This window comes from Nelumbo nucifera, chromosome 2 (assembly GCF_055504915.1).
Source record: "Nelumbo nucifera cultivar China Antique chromosome 2, China Antique-T2T, whole genome shotgun sequence".
Taxonomy (NCBI): domain Eukaryota; kingdom Viridiplantae; phylum Streptophyta; class Magnoliopsida; order Proteales; family Nelumbonaceae; genus Nelumbo; species Nelumbo nucifera.
The window spans coordinates 35,373,148-35,399,736 of record NC_142650.1 but is presented as its reverse complement, the minus strand read 5'-3'; the positions used below and the strand labels follow the sequence as shown (position 1 = coordinate 35,399,736).

Sequence of the window (26,589 nt, the reverse complement as noted above, 5' to 3'; positions counted from 1 at the left end):
AACAGAGTGAAATGGGGTATATGATATAGCATTATCCATGAAGTAAGGTACCTATGTTAATAACATATTTCCCTTTTCTGTTGCATAGGAGTTTGATTAGCTTGGAACACCTAGAATCAGTCTAGAACAACCCAAATTAAAAACTCAGAGCCAACTAAGGTCATAGGTGTATACAAAATCAGTTTCATGAGATTGACTTTCAACCATCTGATTTTGACATTCTACATAGAACTATTTTCACTTTTAGAGAAACTTATCTCTTTGAATGCAGTAACAGCAGTGGGCTGTTAACGTTCTGTACAAGCTGATTTTCAGCCATGTTAATAATATATTTCCCTTATATGCTGCATTGGAGTTTGATTAGCTTGGAACACCTAGAATCAATCTAAAACAGCCCAGCTTCAAAAATCAAAGCCAACTAAGGCCATGAATGCATAAAAAATCAGTTTAATGAGATTAACTTTCAACCATCTAATTTTGACATTCTACATAGAACTACTTCACTCTTAGAGAAACTTATCTCCATTTTTTGAATGCAGTAACATGAACGGTTTACATTTTATACAAGCTGATTTTCAGCCTAATGGGTCTCCCAATTTAGGTCCCGCATCTGGTGTGTTGAAATGCTAGAAACATGTGACAGGTGGCAAGTTAAGATAGTCCAAGAGGACCAAGATATTGTTGTTTTTTTTTTTCAATTTTTAACTTGTATTTAATGCCTAAGAAGCTGTTTATGTTTGAGAAAGTATGAATATTAATTTCGGGCCGAATGACACGTCTTTTTGGGAAGATCTTCTGGTAGCTCTGACAGTCAAAAGAAGCATTGAGCTTTTGCATGAAGATCTGAGAAGCTCGAAGTACGTTTGGTAGACTCGAGTCTTTCCGTGCGAGAATAAACCGTAAAAGATGCGAAAAGCTTCATTTGGAGTTTCCCAAAATCAGCCCAAAATGGGCTTTTCGCATCTTTTCGACGTTCCAACTCTTGGCAGTTTGATCTTCTGTACCCCAAATGGAAATAAACTGAAAATCGGTCTTTCCGACTTATAAAGAGGGAAAAGACCACATGGAAAGACTCGCCAAATGCAGCCTTATATTATAGTATTAGGTGACACTTATTATATTTTAATTTGATAGTTGAATTATATTTTTTATTTATGGAGGTATTCATGTCATTTGGGATTTCTAATTGGGTTAAGTCCAATAGAATGGACCAAGCCATTTCAGAAACTGGATCAAATCATAAATCATCCATAATAGAAGATTTGGTTTCTATACTAAAATAGTTTAGTTTGGTCTAAAGATTTCTGAAACCGTAATTTATTGATTTGGCTAAGATCTTCTCCAAACTAAACCGGACCAATGAACACCTTAATTTACAAGTCCCATATCTGCTATCTTTTGCCTTTGCACTTTGCAAATATGCATTTGTTCTCTTACCAAACGCAGCCCTAGATAAAAACTTTTGTAAAGGTTTTATTTCACATACCATGTGTAGACCTGGACCCAACCCGTGAACCCGATTCAACCCAACCCAAAAAAGCAGGGTTAGGGTCTCATATTTAACTACCTGAATTTGAAAATGACCCAACTCGACCCAACCCGGAAAAAACTGGGTTGGGTTATAGGTCAACCCGTTAACTCGATTGTCAAGTCTAATTGGGACTATTTATACAGTGTTAGAAGTTTCCACTCTTTAATTTTTTTTATTTACTCTTCACTCTTTAAATTGTTAAATGTTCAAGTTCTTTTATTTTATATTTGGAATTTTAAGGTTAATTCCTTTAATATTGGCATTTTTCATATAGTTTTTCTTTATTTTTATAAATTCTAGTTATTTTTTGAGATAACCCAAATTGACCCATGGATCAACCCTAACCCAAACATTTAGGGTTAGGGTCTAACATTTGATAACCCAATCCGAAATTCAACCCGACCGAGAATCAACCCGAAGTGTCCATGTGGTAAGTGCCTATGTCAGTAATTTTCCTTTCCTCAAAGAAATTATAGGAACCCCAATGGATAATTTGAATAGCGTATGGAATTCCTCCACGTGGCTGAAGATGTGGGGCGCTTTAGCATTATTATTGTTCAACTCACTTGTTGCTGGGAATGGGAATGGTGGCCCACGGGCCAATAAGGCCCAATGCCAAGGTTGGCACTCGTTCGACCCAGCCCGGCCAATTTCCGCCCTTTTTCCGTCTACAGACAGAGAGAGACGGAAAGTGAGAAACGATTAAACGAATATACAAACGCTACAGAGGCCCGGGGGGAGGTTCAGAAAAAAGAAAAGAAAGAAAGAGATATGAGTGGGAGCAGAGTAGTCTGCAAATCTTCACTCATCCTCCCTTCCATCGCTTCCACTGAACTCGTCAGGTTCAATACTCCTCGAAAACCCAATTTCACTACGAAGTTTCTTCGAATGGCAACCGAAGCATCTCCACTCAACAACAATGATATCAGCAACAGAGATGCTTCTGTAGCTGCAGCTTCTGCAAATGGAGACGCAGCTTCCACCTCTTCTTCTTCCAAGAAAGAATGCTCCACCTCCTCCGCTTCTTCTGCTATCGATTTTCTCACTCTCTGCCACCGTCTCAAGGTATTATGGGTCGAAAGCTGGAGCTTTTATTGGGTTTTCATTCAATTGCTTTGCTTTCTTTGCGAATTTGAGGAACGCAAAAATGGAAAAGTGCACGGGAAGCATTTTTTTGGTTCTTGATTAATTGAATTTGGATTTGATCAGACAACAAAGAGAGCTGGATGGGTTCGTAGGGGCATTAAGGATCCCGAATCCATAGCCGATCACATGTACCGAATGGGCGTCATGGCTCTCATCGCTTCAGATATTCCTGGCATCGACCGGGACAGGTTCGGGATTTTGTCTGTTAATTTTTGGATTTTGGATTGAATTGTTTCCTTTTATCTGCCTTATTTCTAGAAATGTAGAATGCCTGTTTTTTTTTTGATCAGTGAATGCCTGGTTGTTGTTTCTTGCAGATGTTTAAAAATGGCAATTGTACATGATATCGCCGAAGGTGAGAAGCTGCATCTTTTTTATTTTATAACTCAAATTTCTTTTTTTGGTAATAAAAAAATATTTTATCCCAACTGCTAAGCTCTGTAACTTTACTTGGGCCGGGTCTTTCCATTGTTTAAACTAAAATTCGTTCCAAATATTTCTGACCATGGAATGTTGGTTATATTATTCTAATTTGGTCAAGACATCAGCACCCAGATTATGTCTAAATATGTTAAAATTACTAGCTTTAACATCCTTTTGATACAATCATACAGGAAAAAATATCTAGAGGTAAAGTTTGGTGGTGCCAGTGTTTTAAAAGCACAAGGCGTAGGAAAAGTGCAAGGGGCTTTTTGCATGTGAAGTGTGCACCTTTTTGAAGCAAAAGATGCAAAATTTAAAAAGAATTTAAGATTAACTTAAAAATAATATTAAGTTTTAGAAAAAAAATGCAAACTTGAATTTTAAAAGAAACTAGATGTTTTAAAAAGCGTATGGGCTCAAATTATAATATATAAACATAATGTATAAAACATATTCAAACTGTAAATGTAGAAATAAAGTCAAACTAAAACGTATTCAAGAACTCAATTCAAGTATGCGAAACTTTTAACCTATTTATTTCTGTCCTAATTGTATTAATTCAGGTAGCTACTGTGATGTTAAACATCTTGTATTTGTAATTTTGTGAGACTGATCCTTCGTGCCTTTAATCCATCTCCTTGAGGCAAGTCCATACGAGGGTTCTTAATTTTTGGCCCCATATATAAAGAAATTAGTTTTGTAATTTTAGGATTATGAATCAAATGTAATTTGATAAAGAATGTTTTGTATTAAGAAGGATAAGAGAACAACAATAGCAAGGGGGGGGGGTGTTGTTTGTTGGGAACCACTTAGCTGAAAAAGTGAACAACTAGGTTGAAACACCTAGGTCCACTAGATGCACACCTTTCAAAGGGACTGTGCTTGGGCTTAGGCAAGACAAATACCTTGAAATATGCCTTGCTTGTGGGCCTGGGCATGTCTTTTAAACCACTGAGTGGTGCCAAGTGGATTCTCTAGTTATTAACATAGTCAGGTGGTGTGTTTTGATTCATTCTCGACTTTGAGTTATTGGATTCCTCTTTGGTCAGTAAAGGAGGGGCCTTGCATGCCCCAAGGCTCTTAGGTTCTATTGGAGGACCTTTTGGATCTCTTTATGAACTTTCTAGTCCTCCAAAACTAGTCAACCATGTGGAGCACATCATGGTGGTCTTGATAGATGGCCTAATGAATCCATTACCCCCCAAAGAGTCTTCTCAAAGAGAGGCTATTAGATGCCAATATCTGCATTGCATCCTAACTTTGACCGGTAAATATTTGTTTTTTCTTTTCTATTCTTTTGATAAGTAAAAATGAATTTTTATTAATAAATGTGCAGTCAGTACAAGCATCCCTAGGAGAGGCACAAGATGTGACCTCTGTTCATATTCAGCTCATTTGCAATATGAACTCCTTGCAGAACTGCACACATTTCAGCTCTAATAGAGTCTCCCACTTCCACTAGTCCTAAGAAAAGAACAAGGACATGTCCTTCGTTATCCCTTATAACCCCTCAACTCCTGAAGAGCCTGGATTACCTTGGCTGCTCATATCAAAATTCAGTTTTATAGACCCTTCTAAAGGGGGCTTCCAAATTGTGTTTATTTTTTCCTTTCTAGAGGAACTTCTTGCCACCTCACTCCAATTCCTCCAAAGGTCATTAAAAGAGAATAGTGAGAACAAACTTTTTAACCAATGGATTTCCCTCATCAATATACATTCTTTTACCGATTCCTAGCTTCTTTCCTTTTCTAGGAATATTCTTGCATTCCTTTCTTCCCATATGGTCCAGATTAAAGCTGCTCTTGTGCATCTGTACACGGTTCTTCCCCTTTTCTTAAGCCACAAAAAAGTAGAAGGATCAAAGAGGAAATTTACCTCCTTTGAAAAGAAAACAATCATTTCCAAATATTTGTAATGAGATTAACAACTCTCTCTGTTGGATTTGCAAAGAATACACCAATTTGGAGATAAGCATAGGAAAGGTCTTCTTTTTTGCTAGGTGTCCAAGGTATTAGCCTGTTGCAGGAAAACCCAAGAAAACAGATTCGAAATGGCACTCAAATGAAAATAAAACAGAGATAAAGAGAAAGCAAGCACAGAGAACACACAAATTTACGTGGTTCGGCTTATAGCCTACATCCACGGGCGAAGGAGGAATAGAAATCCACTATGTAGTAGGTAATGGAGAAGAAATACAGAGTCGTGCTCTCACATTAAACCCTAAGCCCCAAATACACCCAATGTCTCACTCATCTCTCACAAGACTCAGACTTTTGTATACAAGAGAGGAAACCCCCAAAATACATGACTCTTCGTATTCAGTTCGGACCTATAAGATGAATATGGGTTGGGTCCATACTACCGTGGGGGGCTGCGCTCCCGCACCCCCAATGGTGATTTGTTGTGGGCTACAGGCCCTACACATCCACCACAAACCACTATGAAATTTTGCCTTTGGGTTTTTCTCAAATTAATTTGGAGTGGATTCATGAAGCAGGTCGCTACAAAGAATTCAAGGCACAAACATAACATAGCCTTTCCATTACACTTCCCAACAAAAGGCACTTACTTTGTGGGGGGGGGGGGGGGTTACATTAGACTTCAGTAGCATGGAAAACCTAGGGGGAGGCTGACTGGCAAAGAGACTGAAAAGAGGAGGCACAAGAGAAGGCACTCTTAGGATATGGGACCCAAATTCTTCTATCTTGTTTAGGAGGGTCCAAGTAGACCTTATTAAGTATTGCAAAAGGTTAGCCATAGCCCACTGAGTCGTCATCCCTTAACCCTCTACGAAAACCAAAACTCCAACTTTGACCTAAAGGAAGAATAGGAGGTGTAATGAAGTTTGAAATAGACACCTTTTTAAACATAGAGATAGGAAACAAGGAGTGAAACATGTCCTTGAGAGGAGAATTACCAAGCCACAAGCCTCCCCAAAACCATATAGAGTCCCCAGAACAAACTTCATACCTTATTAAATAAACCTACATTGTCACTTTCTAATATGCCATGAATACTTTAAATGACCTCATGCCACAATCTCTCCCTCTTTTTTTAGTATCTATTTCATTAAGATAAAAGGAAAGAACTTAATGAGGCCATTTACATCACAGGATAGGCCTGAGGAAACCAGGGCCATTGCCAAGGGATTGGTGGCCCAACAAAGATCCATCCAGAACTTAATGAGATTGCCATCCCCTAAACTGAAACTGATGAAGTTTGAGAATAGAGGCAAGGATTGGGTAATACCTTTCCAAGGGTGATTGGCCCAATGATGGATTAACTAAGAGCTATCCCTGCCTAAAGCGTCTTCACCAATGATGCTGCTGATTATAGATGCCTAGAGAGAATTAGGCTCCTTCATTCTCCATTGCCACTTCTTGAGCAAGGCTAGATTCCTTTCCTTTATGTGACCAAGCCCAAACCACCTTTCTTTGGCTTACAAACCAGCTTTCAGTTGACCAAGTGATCTTTTTCTTTCCTTCTCTACACCATGCCACAAGAAGCCCCTTTGAGGTTTCTTTCCAAATAGTTTCTCACCTTAGCATAAACTTTGAACACCAAGAGGAAATAAATGTGGAGATTGGAAAGGGTTGCCCTGATCAAGGTGAGTCTGCCCCCTTTAGAAATATAATTTTTCTTTCGAGTATCCAATCTCCTTTTGCATTTTTCAGTTATAGGGTCCTAGAAGCTAGAGTTCTTAAGATTGCCCCCAAGGACATTCCCAAATACGTAATTGGCCAGTGCTCAATACAACCCAAAATATCTTTTTAGTCATTCAAAAACTATGCTATATTCTTCACAATCTCTCCCTCTCCAAAGACCACTTTAACATCCATTTCCCTAGTAGAGCTATGTTCTTTCTTATTCACGCTTCCGATACCCAACCCTCCCTCTTCCTTACTTCTGCAACTTTTCCCATTTTTCCAAGTGATCTCTTCTTCTCTCTCCCGACTCCCAAAGAAAACCCCTCATAATTTTTTCTTTCTTGCATCCCTACAAGGTATTCTAATTTCTAAATGCTTTTTTTGTTCTTATGAGTAGTGCTTTGGTAATTGCATGGCACTTATCATACTTATAGCAATTGAAGCATTAAAACAAATATCCAAGTATATTTATAATATGATATCTATATTTGTTGTAAATGTTTTCTTTTTTATTGGTTATGATTTTTAGTTCTTATTAGGAGTTTATTTACATGTGCTAATTTTCCCTTATTTCTATTCATAAAAAAATCCCTTATTCCTGTATGGTTTGTGCATATCTGCAACCTCTCTCATAAATTGAACAAGCATGATCCAAACAAATCTCTCTCATAAATTGACTTACCATTAATGTCATAATGACCATATTCTACTCCTTGCTAGGCATCTTCTTGTATTTTCCGTAGAGACTGTATTGTACGTTTTTTTGGCTTCTGTATCATGTGCCCTGAAGCATTGTTTTAATTCGTGAATTGTGTTATTTCCTCTGCCTTCTTAATTCTTCTATAGCCATTGTTGGAGATATCACTCCTTCAGATGGGGTACCAAAGCTAGAAAAAAGCCGAATGGAACAGGAAGCACTTGATCACATGTGCAAACTACTTGGCGGAGGGTCAAGAGGTATTGTTTTTCTTTTAGTTGTAGTCAGTACTGTAGAATGTTCTGTGAAGGGTCAAGAAGTATTCTTGTAGGGACAAATAATTTATACCTCTGCTTGTTTTCTATCTTAGAAAATGATAGTCTGACAAGATAAGTAATTTTCATTTTAGAATCTTTTACTGTTCTAAATGTGGAAATTTGAAGAATAGAGCACTCTATTATAATATATTGTTATGGATCTGAACATGCAGTTACTAGGGAATTATATAGTCTTTTCACTAATTGAAATATAGTAGGAGTTTGGTTTTAATAAAATCTTGAACCTTTGCAGCAAATGAAATAAGGGAGTTGTGGATGGAGTATGAGGAGAATTCTTCTCCAGAAGCTAAGATTGTCAAGGACTTTGACAAGGTATTGTAACTTTCATCTTCCTATTTCTCTGTACCTTTGAAATTCTTTATACTTTAAACTACAAAACAATTGTCACTGTTATGTTCCTTGAGTGATTTCTCTACAATATTGTCACCAACTTATGTTATAATACTATCTCCTGTACTCCACATAGTGCTGGTAGTCTTTATTGGGGAATGTGTCGATTTTGGTAAAATTTCATATCGCTACTCATGGAAGTAGAGATGGAAATATGTTGTTGAAGCTATCTCTTGTACTCCACATAATGTTCATTGGGGAATATGCCAATTCCAGTAAAATTTTGTGTCGGTGCCCATAGAAATAGAAATATGTCGTGAAAGTATTAGAGAAATTAGTGACATTTTACACCATGCTTTTGAGTCTCCTTCAACAACCAATTTGCTACCATTTAGTTCCTTAGCCCTTTTTACACCCTCTAAGACTGCCTAGATTTCAGCTCAGAGCGAGTCCTCTTCCCCTATTGGCCCTACAAACAAAGCAGTTACTACACTATCCTCATTCCTGAAAACTCTTCCAATCCTTGAAGGCCCAGGGTTACCTTCACTATTGCTGTCAAAGTTCAGTTTAGTGAAACCTGAGGCTGGAGACTACAATTGATGGGAAATAGCTCTACTAGGAGTTGAGTCTGCCACTTTTATTTATTCAGCAAGGCAAAAGTAAAAAAAAAAAGGCTAAGATCTTCACCCAGTGAACCACTCTAGCAATGATTACCTCTATAATTACCTCCATACTCCTCTCCTTTTCAGGAAAAGATCTTTGGTTCTGTTCCTCCCAAATTGTCCAGAAAATCACAGCATTTTGTACATCTCCACAGTAACCTTCCCCTCGTCTTTGTCCAACTACCAATTTGTGAGATAAAGAGACTTTGCATGTTAGATGGAGGAGTCCACTTGCAACCAAACAAAGAGAGAAACCAATCCCAAATAGAGGAAACAAAGGGGCATGAGATTAATAAGTGGTAGCAAGATTCACCATTATCCTTACAGAGCAAGCATCAGTGAGGAGATAAGAACCAATAAGGCTCTTTTCTTTGAATTAGATCAGAAGTGTTAATTCTTTCCAAGAAGACTTCCCGATAGAAAGACCCAATCCTTGGTGGAACCGGTTTACCCCAAACATCCTTAATAGGAAAAGGTTGCCCATGACTATTTTGAAGGTTGAGCTAAAGCTTTGAAAAAATATACACAAATGAAAGTACCAGAAGGGGAAAGGGTCCAAATTCAGGAGTCCAAATTAGAGGGATCCAACACAACCTTTTGTAAAATTTGAAGTGTAGATGACGTGGGCTCCCGTTGGCGGATGGTTGAGTCTCTGAAGGTCCGGAGAAGGCAATGGGAAAGAGAGAGGACATGGGGAAGAGAGAAGAAGAGAGAAGAAGAGAGGAGAGAAGGGAGAATCCCCTTTTGAGAAACCCTAGGTCCAGATTCTCTCATCTTGTCTGTTTTTTAGGGAAGAGTTATTCCCTTTTATATAGAGAGAACCCTAAGGTTATAAGGAGAAGGATCTAAAAGGAGACCTTTCCTATTAGGAAAGGGGATCTTTCCTTTATGTTTGACTATTAAGGGAGCATTATTGGGGTTTTGCCACGTGTCCAGCGAGATCCTTCGAAGATAGGGTTTCCTTTCCCTTAAGGATTCTCTACGCATGCTACTTCTTTTTGTGGCCCTTTCATACTAACGTAGCGCGGTGATGTCGTTATTTGCATCGCTTGCCTTTACTAGGCCCACGAGGCGTCCCGTCACACGCGTAATTTAAAGACGCACATGTCTAAAGCTCATCACAAATTCACGCGTGTCTAAGATTCATCACAGATCCGTGTAGGCCAAAGCTCATCGCAACCTATTTCGGGTATGAGTTCATCGCAGATTTGCGATGAGTTATGAACTCATTGCAAACGTGCGATGGGTTATGGATTCATTGCAGGCATCGATGTAGTGTTGGTTTGACACCCTCTGTACTCTGATGGTCTTAGTGACTACTATGTACCTACATGAAGTAGAGCTAAGGTGTTGCCAAGGTCCAAGGCTCATTATCAAATCAGATTTGTGGAGGTCTTTGTGGAGTTTGCTGAGGATCATTTCATTAGTCCAGGGGTAAATTCTACCTTTCTAGCCCTGAGCTCTTGATACCTAAAAAGGGAGATTCCATCAAACCTAGAGATTTTAGGCCCATTGGTGTGACGAGCATCTACAAAATTGCAGCCAAGTGTTGTCTTTGAGGTTAAGAGTAACCCTTTCAAACTTAATAAATCAATTGAAGGGGCTTTCATCCAAGGAAGACAAATTATTGACCAAATCCTAATAGCTAATGAGGGGAGAGAAAGGATTTGTGTGCAAATTGGATTTGGAAAAAAAACTTATGACATGGTTGATTGGTTTTTCCTACTAGAATCCTTGAGGAATTATGGCTTTGGAGAGAGGTGGTGTAGTTGGATCAAAGGTTGTTCGAAAACTTGACATTATTCGGTTCTAGTTAATGTTGTGGTTAAAGGCTTCTTTCCTACTAGACAAGGGGACCCCCTATCCCCTTCCTTTTTACCTTGATAGAGCATATGTTTAGTAGACTTATGAGAGAGCTGATAGGCTGGATCTAATAAGAGGATGGAGCATAGGAAGAGAGGGTACAGTTGTAACCCATTTGTAATTCGCGGATGATACGACCATTTTTTTGTGAGACAGGGGATACACAAAAGGCAAGAAATTTGAAATGGGTGATAAAGTTGTTTGAACTTGTTTTAAGCTGAAGATCAACTTTGAGAAGAGTTTGTTGTGGGGCTAAACTTGGAAGACTAGGAGTTGGATGGGGTAGCGAAATCTTTTGGTTGTGCAAAGAAATTGGCAGCTTGGAAGAGTGATGTGTCTCTCGGGGGTCGTTTCACTTTGATAAAAGCTACCTTAGCGAACCTTCCAATATACTTCCTCTTTGTCTTTAGGATGCCACAACGAAAGGTGTTGAAAGTAGAAAAGATCATGAGGAACTTCTTGTGGGAGCCTAATGAAGATAGAAAGGATCATTTGGTTAGATGGGAACTACTGTGTAAAAGGAAGGAGTAGGTAGAGTTGGGCTTAGGTAACATGGGGAAGAAGAATACAACTTTGTTGGACAAATAGCTATGAAGGTGGCCATTGGAAAGGGATAGACTTTGGCATGATGTTGTGGAGAGTATTCATGGAGATGTAGGTAATGGTTGGGATGCTGGTGTATCTTGGCGGGCTACCTTAAACTCTCTGCGGAAGGCTATACATAGCATTCTTCCCTAGTTCCTTAGCTTAGTAAGGCGTGATGTGCTCTAGAGACAAGGTTCTGTTTGGGAGGATGTTTGGATCGATAACTCTACCCTCAAGGATCTTTATCCTTCTTTGTTTTTCGTTACTCTTCTTAAAAATTAACCTATTTGGAGATTTGTGAACTCTACTCATTCTTCTATTTTTAGTTGGAATTTGGGTTTTAGGAGAGACTTGAGAGATTTTGAACTCCAATGTGTTGCTTAGCTTCTTAAAATTCTCGACCCAATTTGCTTTGGCCCTTCTAAACCTGGTGCATGGGAACCAACTCTTTTGGGCTATGTTGTAACTTTGAGGAGGCGTTCTTTTTTTGGATTTTGAGAGGGGGGAAAGTTGGTCAATGGGACAAAAATACCCCTTTCAATAATGGATTTTTATGGATAAAATGGTAATTGCCTTATTTACATGGAAAATAAAAGAATATAGGTAAATGCACTTACCCGGGTAAGTCTTTCCCAGGAAACACTTACCCGGGTAAGTAACTTACTAAAAAGCGAACAAGGCCTGAGGGTTTTCTTGAGGTAGCATCTCGCACCTCTTGAGGGAAGCATTATCTATGTACTCCTTCATTGATCTTTATTAATTAATAAAATCATTTTACTTACCAAAAAAGGCAACTTCCCAATCCAATTATGTTCCCAAAATTTTATCATATTCCTAGAACACGTTTTTTTTTTTTTTTGGAAAAGGAAAAGTAATATTTATTGATAAGGAATTACACACAAGAGGCTGAGATCAGTCCCAGAACAGGCTGACTGATCAAACCAGCAAATACACTAACCATCAAGAGCTAGAAAAAAATACATCAGACACATTACAGTTTCTGAAATCTGCAGCCACAGACAACCAAGATATCAGCTTGCCCATTGACTTCTGAATTAACTCTTCCGAACTTAGAAACTTATTGCTGAAAATCCTCCTATTCCTCTCGGTCCAGATGGACCAAATTACAGCAACTGGAACCATCTTCCAAACAGTCTTCTTTTTCTTTCTCAAACCCATAAGCTGCCAGCAACACAACAGCTCTTTAACCAACCTTGGCATCACCCAACAAACCTTCAAAGAGCTGAGGAAATGGTTCCACAACTGAGCAGAATACGGACAATGGATACACAAATGATCAGTAGATTCAGCAATACTCCCACATAGACTGCAAAACAAGTCCGAAACCTGAATTCCCCTTCTCACAAGGTTCTCCTTAGAAAGACATTTATAAAGAGCCATAGTCCAAACTAGAAAGTTGGTTTTTGTTGGGCTGTTGGGATTCCACACTTGCCAATCTGGGAAATCAGGAACATCCCTCCTACTGAGATTAGCAGCCAAAGATTTAACAGAAAACACCCCATCAGAGTTCCACTTCCAATGCCACTTATCCTCCGAGCTGTAATCCAACTCTTGGTTTTGAAGACAGGTCAACAGATTCACAACCTCTTCCACCTCCCAATCAAAAAGATTCCTTCGAAATGAGGGAGTCTGTTATGGGCCCGGGCGTAGGATCTCGTCACGGGTCGGTCCACGGGGAGAACCTCTAGTTTTCCCTTGCCCCTCCCTTTGCGTGTTGACCCTATCGTGGCGACCTAAGGGGTGATTTGTCCAAGAGATCACCCTAACTCTCCTTTACTCTTCTCTTTGACTGAAATTTTGGATGCCTTTATTCAATAATAGTGGCTCCTTAAATAGGAGATTACAAGAGTCCTGCTCTTAGGGAGACTCCTTGCTGAATAGGGAGACCTCCAACTCTATCTTGATAAGATAAGATAAGTCTCTCTTAATCCTAATCTAATAAGATAAGTCTCTCTTAATCCTAATCTAATAAGATAAGATAATCTAATCTACTAACTTAATAAGATAAGAATAACAAGATAGTCTAATCTAATATGCTGAATGGATAAGACTGTTGCTGCCGAATTGGATAGGATGAGAACACCGGATCATTGCTGCTGTTGCTCCCAATACGTGTCCACATCAGAGTCCAAAGAACTGAACCACCTGAAATACTATAACACTCTACAACTGAGGCCTCTTGATTCGAAGCACACTGGAAGAGGAGGGGGAAGGACTTAGTAAGAGGTTCGTCTGAGCACCAAGGGTCCTTCCAGAACTTGGTCCTATTACCATTACCAACCCTAACTGAGACCCCCTCAGCCTGAGCTGAAAAGTTCTTCATTATCCCTTTCGATAGAGAGTTACCCCAGTTGGGAGGAGGGTCCCTAGTTCTCCAATTGCCCCAATTCACACTATATTTGCTGGCAATGAGAGATCTCTACAATGCATCATTTTCTACAATAAATCTCCAAATCCACTTACAGAGGAGAGCAGAATTAAAAGACTTAAGCTTCCTTACACCTAACCCCGGTTAAGATTGCTGGAACAGACCAACAGAAAGCAGTTAATCAGTTTTACAAGAGGAGGCCACGCCAGCACAACTAACCATCCACTTGCAACAACTGTAACAGAAAGACAATCAAGATTGTAAAACAGTATAAGTAGTAGAGCAAAAAAGGGAATAAGACATTGATTCTTTCAGCATTAAACTCTCTCTCTCTCTCTCTCTCTCTCTTTCCAAGAATTCAAGAGGTTGGCCCCTTGAAGAGCCCTAAGTTGGGCAGGTTCCTCACAATTTGGTATCAGAGCCAGCATGACCAACACAAGAAACATGTCAGTAGACACTCGAGTGGATCAGATGGAGGTAGAGATCCATTGAATGTCTTCAGATCTCAAAGAAATGAAGGAAGGTTTCACTGCCCTCCTCCTTCGACTGGAGCAGCGGGCAACGAACAATGACAGAGGAAGCCAAGAAGAGCGCAACAATGAAAACAACCGCAGAACAGGGGCGGCAACGAGAATAGCCAAAATCGATTTCCCCATCTTCTCAGGCGGCAACCCAACTCCCTGGATTCTCAGAGCCGAACGGTATTTTGATTACCATGAAACACCTGGGCAAGATAGGGTAGCTCTGGCTTTTGCGCATCTTGAAGGGGAAGCTATCCTCTGGTTTCAATGGTACCGAAGGGGGCACCCTCGGCAAACTTGGGCAGACTTCACGAACGGCATGACTGTCCGTTTTGGATCATCTGGGTTCGAAGATCTTGATGAAAATTTGGCAAAGCTGCGACAGGTGGGATCAGTAAAGGATTACCAAATGGAGTTCAAAAGGCTGGCCGTGAGAGTCCAAGGGTGGACGGAGAAGGCGTTGGTGGGAAGCTTCATTGGTGGCCTAAAAGAACTGCGACTGGAAGTGAAAGCGATGCTGCCCTCTTCGGTCATCAATGCGGCAATGCTAGCAAGATTGTATGAGGATAAGTTCAGTCGAGCAAGAAAGGTGCAACGACCATGGGGTCCAAGAGCAAGAAAGGAGCAATAAAGGATGACAACACCAAACAAGGAGGAAGGAATATTGGGCCCAGGCCCACTGGTTCCTTTCAAACGGCTGACCTGGGCAGAGATGCAAGCCCGCAGAGACAAAGGTCTCTGTTACAACTGCAAAGAGAAATTTGGGCCGGGCCATCACTGCAAGAAACAACAAGCATTTCTCCTCCAAACAGATGCCAAAGAGGAAGACGACCTCACCAGTTGCGGAGAATTTAACCTAGGGTGGGAAATACAATCCAATGGCACGCCTGAAATATCTCTACAAGCCCTTACGGGACTTGCGTCCCCTCAAACAATGAGAGTTGTAGGGCTAATCCTAGGACGCCAAGTGTCAATCCTCATAGACAGTGGCAGCTCCCTTAACTTCATAACTCAAGTCTTGGTGGATAAAATGGGACTTCCGGTTCAACCAACAACGGCCTTTACAGTTCATGTGGCCAACGGTAATAGCCTATCCTGCAATAGCATTTGCATGGGCCTACCACTAAAGGTTCAAGGTCATCAGTTTGCGGTGGACCTATATCCTCTCCATCTCAGTGGAGCGGGCATGGTGTTAGGCATTCAATTGTTAAGACAGCTAGGACCTGTGGTCTGTGACTGGGCCCGTCTCACCATGGACTTCACATCAGGGAACTCTACAGTCCATTTACAAGGGCAAACATGCAAGGTCCAAGGCCCATCAGTCTTGCAACACTAACAAAGCAAAGAGGAGATCCAAATCAACCCATATTCATGCACATGGACTCAAATTGGACCAGCCCATCTTTAGCTAACAGCAGCCCAAATGGGCCTAGAGACTTCCAAAGCCGCCTACAACAACTCCTTCAGCACTATGGCAGCGTGTTCAAAGAACCCCAAGGACTGCCACCACGCCTGGAGCATGACCACCGCATCCCCCTCATGCCCGGATCAGCCCCGACCAATGTAAGACCCTACCAATACCCTTACTTTCAAAAATCTGAAATCGAGAAGCAAGTTCAAGAAATGCTTAAGCAAGGGATAATACAGCCCAATCACAACCCATTCTCTTCACTAGTATTATTAGTCAAAAAAAAGGATGGGACGTGGCAGTTTTGTATTGATTACAGAGCCCTTAACAGCATCACCATTAAAGACCGATTCCCGATACCAGTCATTGATGAGCCGCTTGGTGAACTCAGTCAAGCCACCATATTCTCAAAACTAGATTTACGAGCTAGCTATCATCAAATAAGGGTACATAGGGAGGATGTTCACAAAACGGCTTTTAGGACACATGATGGCCACTATGAGTTCCTGGTCATGCCATTTGGGCTGACCAATGCTCCAACCACATTTCAAGCATTAATTAATGACATATTCCGGCCATATTTACGTAAGTTCATCCTTGTTTTCTTTGATGACATATTGGTCTATAGCCCCAATTGGGAGGAACATCTGAATCATCTACAGGTCACCCTTGCAACACTTGAGGCCCACCAGTTGTTCGCTAAAGAGTCCAAGTGCTCCTTTGGACAAAACCAAGTTCACTACTTGGGACATGTTGTAGAGAAGGGGACTATAGCGGTTGACCCAGATAAAATCTCCAGTATAATGGGTTGGCCGCAACCCAAATGTGTGGAAGAATTGAGGGCCTTCTTGGGCCTGTCGGGGTACTACCGCCGCTTCATCAAAAACTACGGCCTAATAGCTACCCTACTGACCCAATTACTGAAACAAGACGCTTTTAATTGGTCAACCCAGGCCCAACAAGCTTTTGAGCAATTGAGACAGGCAGTTACGAGCCCTCCAACATTAGCACTGCCCGATTTCACAAAAGACTTCATCATTGAATGTGATGCCTCCAGTCAAGGTGTTGGGGCTGTTCTCATGCAAGAGGGGCGACCACTAGCCTTTTTCAGCAAGGCCTTAACATCACAAAAGTGGGCTAAATCAGTTTATGAACGAGAATTAATAGTAATGGTCTTAGTAGTCCAATGCTGGCAATCCTACTTGATCGGTAGACAGTTCATAATTCGGACCGACCATCAAAGTCCGAAGTTCTTATTGGATCAATCAGTTCTATCCCCGGAACAACAGCGCTGGATATCCAAGCTACTGGGGTACGACTACAGAATTGAATACAAAGCAGGGGCTGCTAACCGGGTGGCGGACGCCCTCTGACGACACCCACAATCATTTCAGTTACTAGTATCTTCCCCAACTTCTCCACTCCTGGATCTACTGCGAAAAGAAGCCCAATCCCATAAGGAGTTACAGCAGTTGAAGGCCCAAGTATTGGCAAATCCCTCATTGCACCCCGGGTACACCATTAAGAATGATCTACTCTTCTTCAAAGGACGCCTGGAAATTCCAGCAGCTTCTACTCATCTCAGGAAGCTCCTGGAATTATTCCATGCCTCACCCACAGGTGGCCACTCCGGCATCCTACGAACACAAAAGCGCATCACCACACAATTCCATTGGAAAGGCATGCGTACATCTATCCAGAACTTCATAGCCGGGTGTGCAGTATGCCAACAAAACAAGTCGGCCACTACAACACCAGCAGGCCTCTTGCAACCACTCCCAATACCAACCCAAGTCTGGGATGATATATCAATGGATTTCATCATGGGATTGCCCGTTTCTGCCAACAAAACAGTTATCCTTGTGGTAGTGGATAGACTGACGAAATATTGTCATTTCTTACCTCTATCACACCCATTTACAGCATCCACAGTTGCTGAATTGTTCCTCCGGGAAATTGTGCGCCTACACGGGCTCCCCAACTCAATTGTATCAGGCAGGGACCCTATCTTTATCAGTCATTTTTGGGCTGAGCTTTTCCGCCTACACGGGGTTAAACTGTTCAAGTCAACTAGCTACCACCCCCAATCTGATGGACAGACAGAGGCGGTTAACAAGAGTCTCGAAACATATCTGAGATGCTTCGTGGGAGATCGATCAAGACAATGGGTGAACTGGATCCACTGGGCCGAATGGTGGTACAACACCACTTTCCATAGCGTCGCGGGGATGACACCCTTCAGAGCTTTATATGCTCGGGACCCTCCCCTTCTACTTCCTTATGAAAAAGGAACCCCCACAGTAGCGGCTGTTGAAGAACAGCTAACGCAATGAGATGAGGTGCTAAGGGAACTGAGACATCATCTCTTACAGGCACAGCAATGGATGAAGCACACCTATGATAAACACCACAAGAATGTCCAATATGAAGTAGGTGATTGGGTGTTTCTCAAATTACAACCTTTCAGACAGATTTCAGTTGCAAGCCGACAGTGGAACAAACTCAGCCCGCGCTATTTTGGCCCATTTAAAGTCCTGGAGAGAATAGGATCAGTGGCCTACAACCTGGACCTTCCGGCAACATCAAAACTGCACCCTGTATTCCATATCTCCTTACTGAAGAAGGGGCCGAAGTCGGGAGTCATTACAAGTCTTCCCACATTTTCAGAAGAAGGACAAGTGCAAACTGAGCCAGCCCGGATCATTGATTTCAGATGGGTGCGCCAGAGTGGCAGAGTCATACCAGAGGCATTAGTTGTTTGGTCTAACCTCCCCGAAGAGGATGCAACCTGGGAATCCTACTTAGATCTACAATCAAATTTTACCACATTAGACCTCGAGGGCAAGGTCGCTCTAAAGGAAGGGGGGATTGTTAAGACTGCTGGAACAGACCAACAGAAAGCAGTTAATCAGTTTTACAAGAGGAGGCCACGTCAGCACAACTAACCATCCACTTGCAACAACTGTAACAGAAAGACAATCAAGATTGTAAAACAGTATAAGTAGTAGAGCAGAAAAGGGAATAAGACATTGATTCTTTCAGCATTAAACTCTCTCTCTCTCTCTCTCTCTCTCTCTCTCTTTTTCCAAGAATTCAGGAGGTTGGCCCCTTGAAGAGCCCTGAGTTAGGCAGGTTCCTAACAACCCCCGTTCAATTTTGGGGAGACAAATTTGCTCCCAGTTCAACCAGGTGCACCTTTTTCTCCTCCTCCCAGCCTCTCCAAAGAAAACTCCTCTTAAGTTTTTCAATCTGATTTGCAACCTTGTTAGGAATAAAGAATAGAGACAGAAAGTAGGTAGGTAAATTGGAGAGAGTACTCTTAATCAAAGTCACCCTACCCCGAAAGAAAGATATTTTGCCTTCCAAGAGGCCAACTTCCTTTCCAATCTCTCAATAACTGGGTCCCAGATTGCAGAGGAACCGCCACTCACCCCCAGCGGGAGTCCCAAATATTTGACTGGAAGGGACTCAATCTAACAAGCCAAAATACTAGCACACTCTGCTAAATTGTAAACATGGCCAATTCACTATCTTCTATCTAACCTACAGCTACTCTTTTCCCCCAATTACAGTCCCTTTCTGACTTCCTCTTCTTATTCCTTTTCTTTCGCTAAACTCCCTATCACCGACCACATCCAGTCTAAGTCTCTCAGCCACTTTTCTCTTCCTCACCTTCCCTTCTTCCTCCTTTTTTCTTTCTTTAAAAAGCTTTCAAATCATTTGGATCCTTTAACTTACACCCAAGTTTTCCCATAAACTCTGCTACTGAGTCTTCTCTAAACATCACACTTGCAGACACTTCCTCATCCACTTGATCCTTTCTTGAGTCAGTTGCAGATTCCCCCAATTGACTCTCCAGCTCATTAGAACTTTCTTTCTCTGTCTCCTCCAAATACTGCTCAATTAACTCCCAGATTCTTTTCCCCCTTTCGTCCTTGGCTAAGGATCCAATACTAAACCCTCTGATATCCTTCTCAACACGAGGCTGGCAGCTTTAGACCAAGCTGGGGACCTGGAGCACAAGCTGCAGGCAAGTCAGTATCAAAAACTGAAAGCACACACTTACCTGAGAGTGGCAAGGGAGAGGGAACTGTATCCTTTTCCTATAACTTGGGCTGGGGATTACTGGCTTCTATAGAATGAGATTGCTGCTGGCAGTTCCCTGTCAAAGGAACAACTTGTGAACCACCTCCAGAGCTCTGTGGCTTATTTCCTTCCAGTGTTTTCTTGTTCAGCCATTTATGGTGCTTTGCACCTGCCTTATGGACACCCTGCTCATGATTTCTATTAGGCAATGACTCTTCTTTTCTAAGTTTGACACTTGGTCTAACTCCCAACATCCAGAGCATTCTCAGGATCTTTTAAATCTCTCACTACTGTTGTTTGACATTGAATAGGGGAGATTTCCATTGCCTTTTTCTCTTCGGTGAAGAATGCCAAAATATCAAGGTTCCCTTCCAAATATTTGAACCCTTCACTTTGCCCCAGGCTGCCAATTGACAAGTCTGTATCCGAATCAGAGTCTTCTTCCTCGAGAGATCAAAATCAATCCACCCTCCATTCACCATCTCTTTCTCCTCCGATCTGTCCCTAGTGGACCTCAGGTTTGGGTGATCTTCTGCTGCCATGCCCGGGTCCTTCACTTTTTGTTTTTCTCTTGGTATCCATTGTTGACCAAGCTTTGGACCGGACTTGGCATCAGAGTGTGCTGTAGCAGATGAAAGGGAAGAAGATAGAACAACATTGTCGTGCCCTAACAGTCTCTTGACCCCAAAGCTCACGTGGCCATTTAAGTCATCAATGAAATGATGCATATCTTTCATATTTTGACAGTCAACAATCTACAGAAGACATCGTGATTTTTTTTTTCTTTTTTGGTATTTAAGACATTGTGATTGAATTCCTACTTCAGAAGGAAGTGAAATGCTGCTTATAGTTTTGCTTTTTTATTTTATTATTCAGTTCTGTTTAAAGAATGCATTCAGAAATAGCTTTCTTTATTTTCCTGGGTATCCCTTTAAATAAGGTGATAATTATAAATTCTTTGATCCTATCAGGTGGAGATGATACTTCAAGCCTTGGAATATGAAAAAGGTATAGCTTTATTACATCTATGTTGACTTTTTGAAGAACATACATAATTTGTAGATTTATATTAGAACCTTGGAAAATGTAATCAAGAATTGTTCCCTCTCTCTGTCTGTCACATTTTTTCCCTTTTTAATTGTGATTTTTTTCCAAACAAAGAAAGGAAAACTAAAAATTTTTCACGGACCATAACTTTAGACATTTATTTATTCAATAAAAGGGACCCTTTTCCTGTTGTCTTCTTGTAATTGATTTAGCCAGTTGGGATGTCAAAGAGGGTATTGGCCCATGCAAAAGACTTAAGTCTACACATTACTGAACATAATTTTTGTTTACATGTTCATGTGAGAGGTAAGATAAAAACGGCATCCAAAGAATCAATTGAAATAGGTATACTAACATAGAATATGCTTGGAGGTTTGGCACATATCTGGAATGACAAAGAAGGGGAAATTATGCTGGTCCTCAATTCCTTTGGTTATTTTGTGGGCAGTTTCGGCTGAAAGGAACAGCAGGACTTTTGATCAGAAAGCCTCCTCGGAAGCTGAGGTCATTAACAGGGCTATAGAGCTTCTTAGGAGCTGGTTGTCCATACACACAGGTTTTAAAGAGGATACAACTGATTGTACTTATTTGAGGGTGGCCTTTTTTTGAGGTCCTCTTGTTGCAGTTTTTGTACAGTTTCTCGTTGTACTAAGGACCGGTTGATCAATACAATTATACTCTACCTTTTCTCAAAAAAAAAAGCTTTCTAAGTAAAACCTTCTAGTCTGAAATTAAATGCAAAAACCAGAGCTTTTCATGAAACAAATTAGTCTGCATATATCTATCTATATGTTTGCACCTGTGAGTGTAAGGAGATATTGACTACCATTGAAATTAATGAATAGGGAAGTAGCATCTTACTTTTAGCTGTAAGTGATCTGAAAACTGACATTATTTTTTCCTATGTACAGAGCAAGGGGCCGATTTGGATGAGTTTTTCCAGTCAACTGCTGGTAATAATCTTATGTTGTTTCCATAATTAGCTAGTTTATGAGGAATTAGAGTTATTTTAAGTTCACGATAGTAAGGCAGTGAGTAAATCTAATCCAAAATATTCAGGGGAAAAATAGGTTTTCATAATAACTGTTGGATTTTGTGATATATGATATTAAGGCATTTAACATTTGCTATAAGGAATACTTGCTTCCATTAGACATGGAAATTTGTAAACATTTGCATGCTTCCTAGATTTGGATAAACTCCCTCCCCTCCCACCCCTTCGAAACAGAGGGGTTGTCTTGGGTGAAAGATGTTGATGTTTCTTATAGTAGTACTTAGCGATTTCTTAATTGCTTTGTTGATTGGCACTTTATTAGAGAGAGAGAGAGTGACTACTAGAGAAGTTTGTTTGGCATTTGTTGCTTCAGACAGATATGCCGGTTGTTGATGTTCTCAAAAAAGGGTGATACCCGGTTTGAGGGGGAGTGATGACAGTTTCTATAGTTACAATTTGTAGTCTTTTTTCTTAATTCTTTTATTGCTGTACTGGCTGCAGGTAAGTTCCAGACTGGTGTGGGGAGAGCTTGGGCTTCAGAGATAGCATCTAGAAGGAAAGGGGAATTCTAGATAGAATGTAGTCCAGAATCTGATCCTTCATGACAAATATTCATTTTCCTCGTGGAATTGCTCCCACTGTTGGTGGTTTACATGTTAAACTCAATGCCTTGCAATTCTTTGAAATATTAAGATATTACTATGCCCTAACGAGCTATTTTATTGAGGTGGCGATGCTGTGCACATCCAACTTTTTAGTTGAGGTGGCAATTCTGTATATCCAGCAACTTTGGGCTCTTCACAACATCATAATTTTGAAATCCACTCAGGGCCATGAAGTTACCCGAGACTAATATCTTCACACTGAATACTAGTTGACAGATCACTTCAACTAGGTTTTGAGCTTTGCTTGCTATACCATTATGTCTCTTCTCTTTTAGGTGGTTTTTCCCCTTCGTGGTTTTCTAAAAGTTCATCTCAATCCCCACCGCAAATATGATCAACTGTGAAAGAAAGAAAAATGGAAAAAGAAAAAGATATTCTCATTGTCATTTCCTAAACAAGCATTTAGAAAGTAATGAATCATTCACCATTAACATATAAATTGACCCGGTTGTCAACTAAGAAATCTTAAATCCAAATCACAATATACTTTGGATGTGCATGGGTGGTGGCAAATGAGTAGGGCTGTTCATGAGTCTGACCAAACCAATCTAATCCAACCCAAACCGGTGGGTTTTGGTTTATGAATTTGAACAATCTGTCTGGTCGGACTGGTTATTGTTTTTAAAATTGAAAACCAAAATTGAAGTGAACTGAACCGACTTGGCTTATTTTTAATAGCTTAATTTAGGTTAATAGTTTGGGTAAAGTACGATGCAGAATTCTGAATTCCAGCCACCCCCTACGAGTAGCCCTCTCCCTCCCTATAAACCACATCCTGCCCGTGAATTTAGCATCAATTCACGGTCAGGATGCATTCCCCATGTACTTTGTGGCTAGTAAATTTTGAGCTGGGCTGATCGGCACTTCTCCCTAATAGTTTTAGCTGTTTAGGGTGATAAGGCTGTAAAAGGCTTCAAGGTAGGAAACAAGTGCTGACTTATTAGATGCTTGAAGGCATTCAATGCGTCACAACTCTCCACCCCCTGATACAACTAAAACTTTGAATTTCAATTACAGAAATGCCCCTTTCTTTTTAATATGATACAGTGGGGTTGTGAGATCAAGTTGGTCATATTTTCAAAAATATATCCAATGACCAATGCAACCAGCCAACTACTCTGCCACCTCGAGAAAAGCCACAATAGGTTAGGTTCAGAGCCCAAAGCCCTTTTTCTTCTTCTTCCTTCGCCTCCTCCCCTCTCTCTATCTCCATTCTTCCTACAACTCCTTGTTTCCAAGTGTGTTGGTCTCACTTTTTTTTTTCTGCTTTCTTCCCTAATTTCTTCTTTAAACTCTGATGGTGCAACAGTGCAACCATGGTAGAAATCTACCTCGCCAATGGGGCGCTCATCCATCTTAAGCCAGTAAACCGACCTAATCAAACCAAGAAATTGTCATAAACTGATCCTTCATGATTAGGCCGGTTTTCCCTTATGATTGGTTGGTTTTGGTTTACCTGTTTACCAACCCAAGAGGTCGGTTTGGTTGGCCAAAATGCTTGCAACTGAACCAGACTGACCCATGAACACCCTACAAATGATTTAGAAAAACTTGAACAAATTGACCAGTTCGCTTTCTGAGAAGACTTATCTAGGTAAATGTTTCACGAGAAATACTTACTAGGTAAATGCACTTGCCCATATTCTTTTATTTCCCAGGTAAATAAGACAATTACCATTTTAGTCATAAAAAGCCATTATTAAAAGGGACAATTCTATTCCATCCAAATGTTGGTAACTTTCCCCAAGGTAAGAAAGTTAATTACAAAATACACTCCATAACCTCAAATTTTCATCCTTTCCAAACCTTATCCATCTTCATCTTACTAATAATATGCTCTTCGGCACCATTCCATCCTATCTGTACAATCTTTCCAAATTGACCCACCTTGATCTGTCTATCAATCAGTTTTCCGGAGATATATCATCAGAACTAGGCCTATTAACAAGTCTCAAAATCTTGTATCTGGATCAAAACCATATCACCAGTAGCATTCTTCCGTCTTTAGATAACTTGAGCAGCCTCACAGCTTTGTCCCTCTATGAGAAATAGCTATTTGGTCCTATACCCCATGAAATAGGAAATTTTAAGTCACAATACTATCTGTGTACACAAATAATTTTATAGGGCTAATTCCAATATCTTAATGTAACTTGACCAACCTATTCCTTCTATACCTCTACGAAAATTTGAAGTCTCTTATAGAAATGTCATTGCAATTAAATAATCTTACTAGGCCCATTCCTTCATCTTTGGTTTGACTGAACTATTCCTAAAAATATTTGACAACCATCTGACAAGTTCATTTCCTTCTACTTTAGGAAACTTAACAGAGCTTACTTACCTGGATCTGTCCACCAATACCCACTCCTTCGATTTATCAACAAAGTTTGCCTCGATTATCATGGCTACAATAATATCCTCAATCAAGTTGACTTTTTGTTTCCTAGAGTCTTTCTTCTTTCAGTGGCGGCAGTCTTTCTTGTAGTGCGCAGATTTGCCACATACAAAGCATTACCGTTTCTTCTATTGCTTCATAAACTTTTGGTCATTTTTCACATTTAATCTCTTTTTGAATTTTGTAGTCATTTCCTCCATTGAGTTGGTTTTGGAAATCTGAACTTCATTATTCTTTCTATTCATTTTTTCTATTTAGATTCAGACCAGTACTTGATCCAAAGTTGTGTCCTTTCTCTTGTGTTTCATATTAGTTTTAAAACTATTCTATGTATGTGACAATTTCTCTATAAGAGAACTGGCAATAAATTCATCTGACAATGTCATGCCTTCTTTAACTAGTTCCCCCTACAAATACCTGAAACTCATCTATTTGGGCAAATACATAAATGTCTTCCTTCATGGTAAAATGCAAGAAATTGGCAATCACATATATATATATATATATATATATATATATATATATATATATATATAAGAAATTTTATAGGAAAAGTTGTAGAAATTGGCATTTTCTAGAGTATATTTGTTGTCCAAAGCATTCCAAATTTTATAGGAAAAGTTGTAGGAATAATAAACATTGTACAATTCATTGGACAGGCAATTTAGGATATGGTTCTTGTAGAGGTGGTTAGCAATGAACTAATGTTGTGCAACAACTGAATGGGCTAGTTCCTCCATATTCATTGGGTTTGATTCAGTCAAAGTAGAGGCTACCCCTAGTTGTTCTAAGACAAATAGAAGGCATTGTCTCCAATGCTTATAATTGGTTCTGTTGAAATGTTCAATCTTAGACTCTTAACAGTATCCAATTTCCCATGAGAGGGGGTAGAAGAGATAGGTTCCATAATGTGATTTTAAGATTGTTGCAAATTATAGTAACAAAAGCCAAAATGGAACTTATCAGTGAATGCTTTCCAAAACCAATTCGTAGCAGTGTTTTAGAACTATTGTTGTAAACTAAGAATTATAATAAAAATGAGGGTTGAGTCGTGCCACTTGGTCACTCTCCTTAAAACTGCATTTGTCCCTTATGGTGCAGTTGAGTGATTGCAAATCGGTCAACAAGATAAAACAGCCTACAGGCTACTGATAAACATGCACTTGCTTACTAGACCTCCACAAACCACTATATCATCAAGTTGACCAACACTCTATTTATAGAGTGCTTTCAGTCACCCGAACAGACATAGAGATGTCCATTCACAAACAGAGATGTGTCTCTCCGGAATAAGCACTAGTTCGAAGAGACACAACAAAAGAGGAAGGAGAAACATTTTAAAAAATAAAGTTCAAATGTTCAAACCAAGCGATGGTTAAAAAACAAACGGTCAAAGAGGAAAATGATAGGGTGTGGCACGTACATACACTCACATTCGCACCATTGCCCATGCATGTGTGAAAAACACCCCCAACCGAAGTGAACCAATGAGACCGAATAAAAAATTTTAGTTAATTAAATTGGTCGATTTGGTATTTTTGAAAAAGCAAAGATATCGATTCAGTTTTAGTTAACAAATATAAAAAAAATCAGCAGTCAGTCGAACCGATTGATATATATATATATATATATATATATTCATACATACATACATACATACATACATACATACATACATACATACATATATATATTATTTATTATTTATATTATAATATTTTATATGTATTTCTATTTTTTTATTATATATTAATATTTTTTTTGCAACATATTTTATAAAGTCAAAAGAACCGATAAACCAAACCAACAGTTAGCCAAACGAATCAACTGGTTAACCGATCGGCTTTGGTTCAGTTTCG

General features: G+C 40.0%; 1 protein-coding gene across 1 annotated transcript; it reads left to right on the top strand.

The window, feature by feature from the left end:
- The first annotated feature begins 2,221 nt into the window (after nucleotides 1–2,221).
- LOC104612321 (uncharacterized) lies at nucleotides 2,222–22,520 on the top strand. The gene is made up of 8 exons (XM_010279705.3): nucleotides 2,222–2,596; nucleotides 2,741–2,865; nucleotides 2,995–3,032; nucleotides 7,594–7,704; nucleotides 8,015–8,094; nucleotides 20,598–20,634; nucleotides 21,585–21,626; nucleotides 22,169–22,520. The coding sequence occupies exons 1-8, from the start codon at nucleotides 2,303–2,305 to the stop codon at nucleotides 22,237–22,239; spliced, it is 798 nt and encodes a 265-aa protein (XP_010278007.1). The 5' UTR covers nucleotides 2,222–2,302; the 3' UTR covers nucleotides 22,240–22,520.
- Nucleotides 22,521–26,589: the final 4,069 nt, after the last annotated feature.

What these genes read in the sequence shown, in the direction of transcription:
- LOC104612321 (XM_010279705.3), top strand. Translation starts at nt 2,303, where the DNA reads ATGAGTGGGAGCAGAGTAGTCTGCAAATCTTCACTCATCCTCCCTTCC. An exon ending in CCTGGCATCGACCGGGACAG is followed by an intron (nt 2,866 to 2,994) that starts GTTCGGGATTTT and finishes TGTTTCTTGCAG; the next exon opens with ATGTTTAAAAATGGCAATTG. An exon ending in TGTACATGATATCGCCGAAG is followed by an intron (nt 3,033 to 7,593) that starts GTGAGAAGCTGC and finishes ATTCTTCTATAG; the next exon opens with CCATTGTTGGAGATATCACT.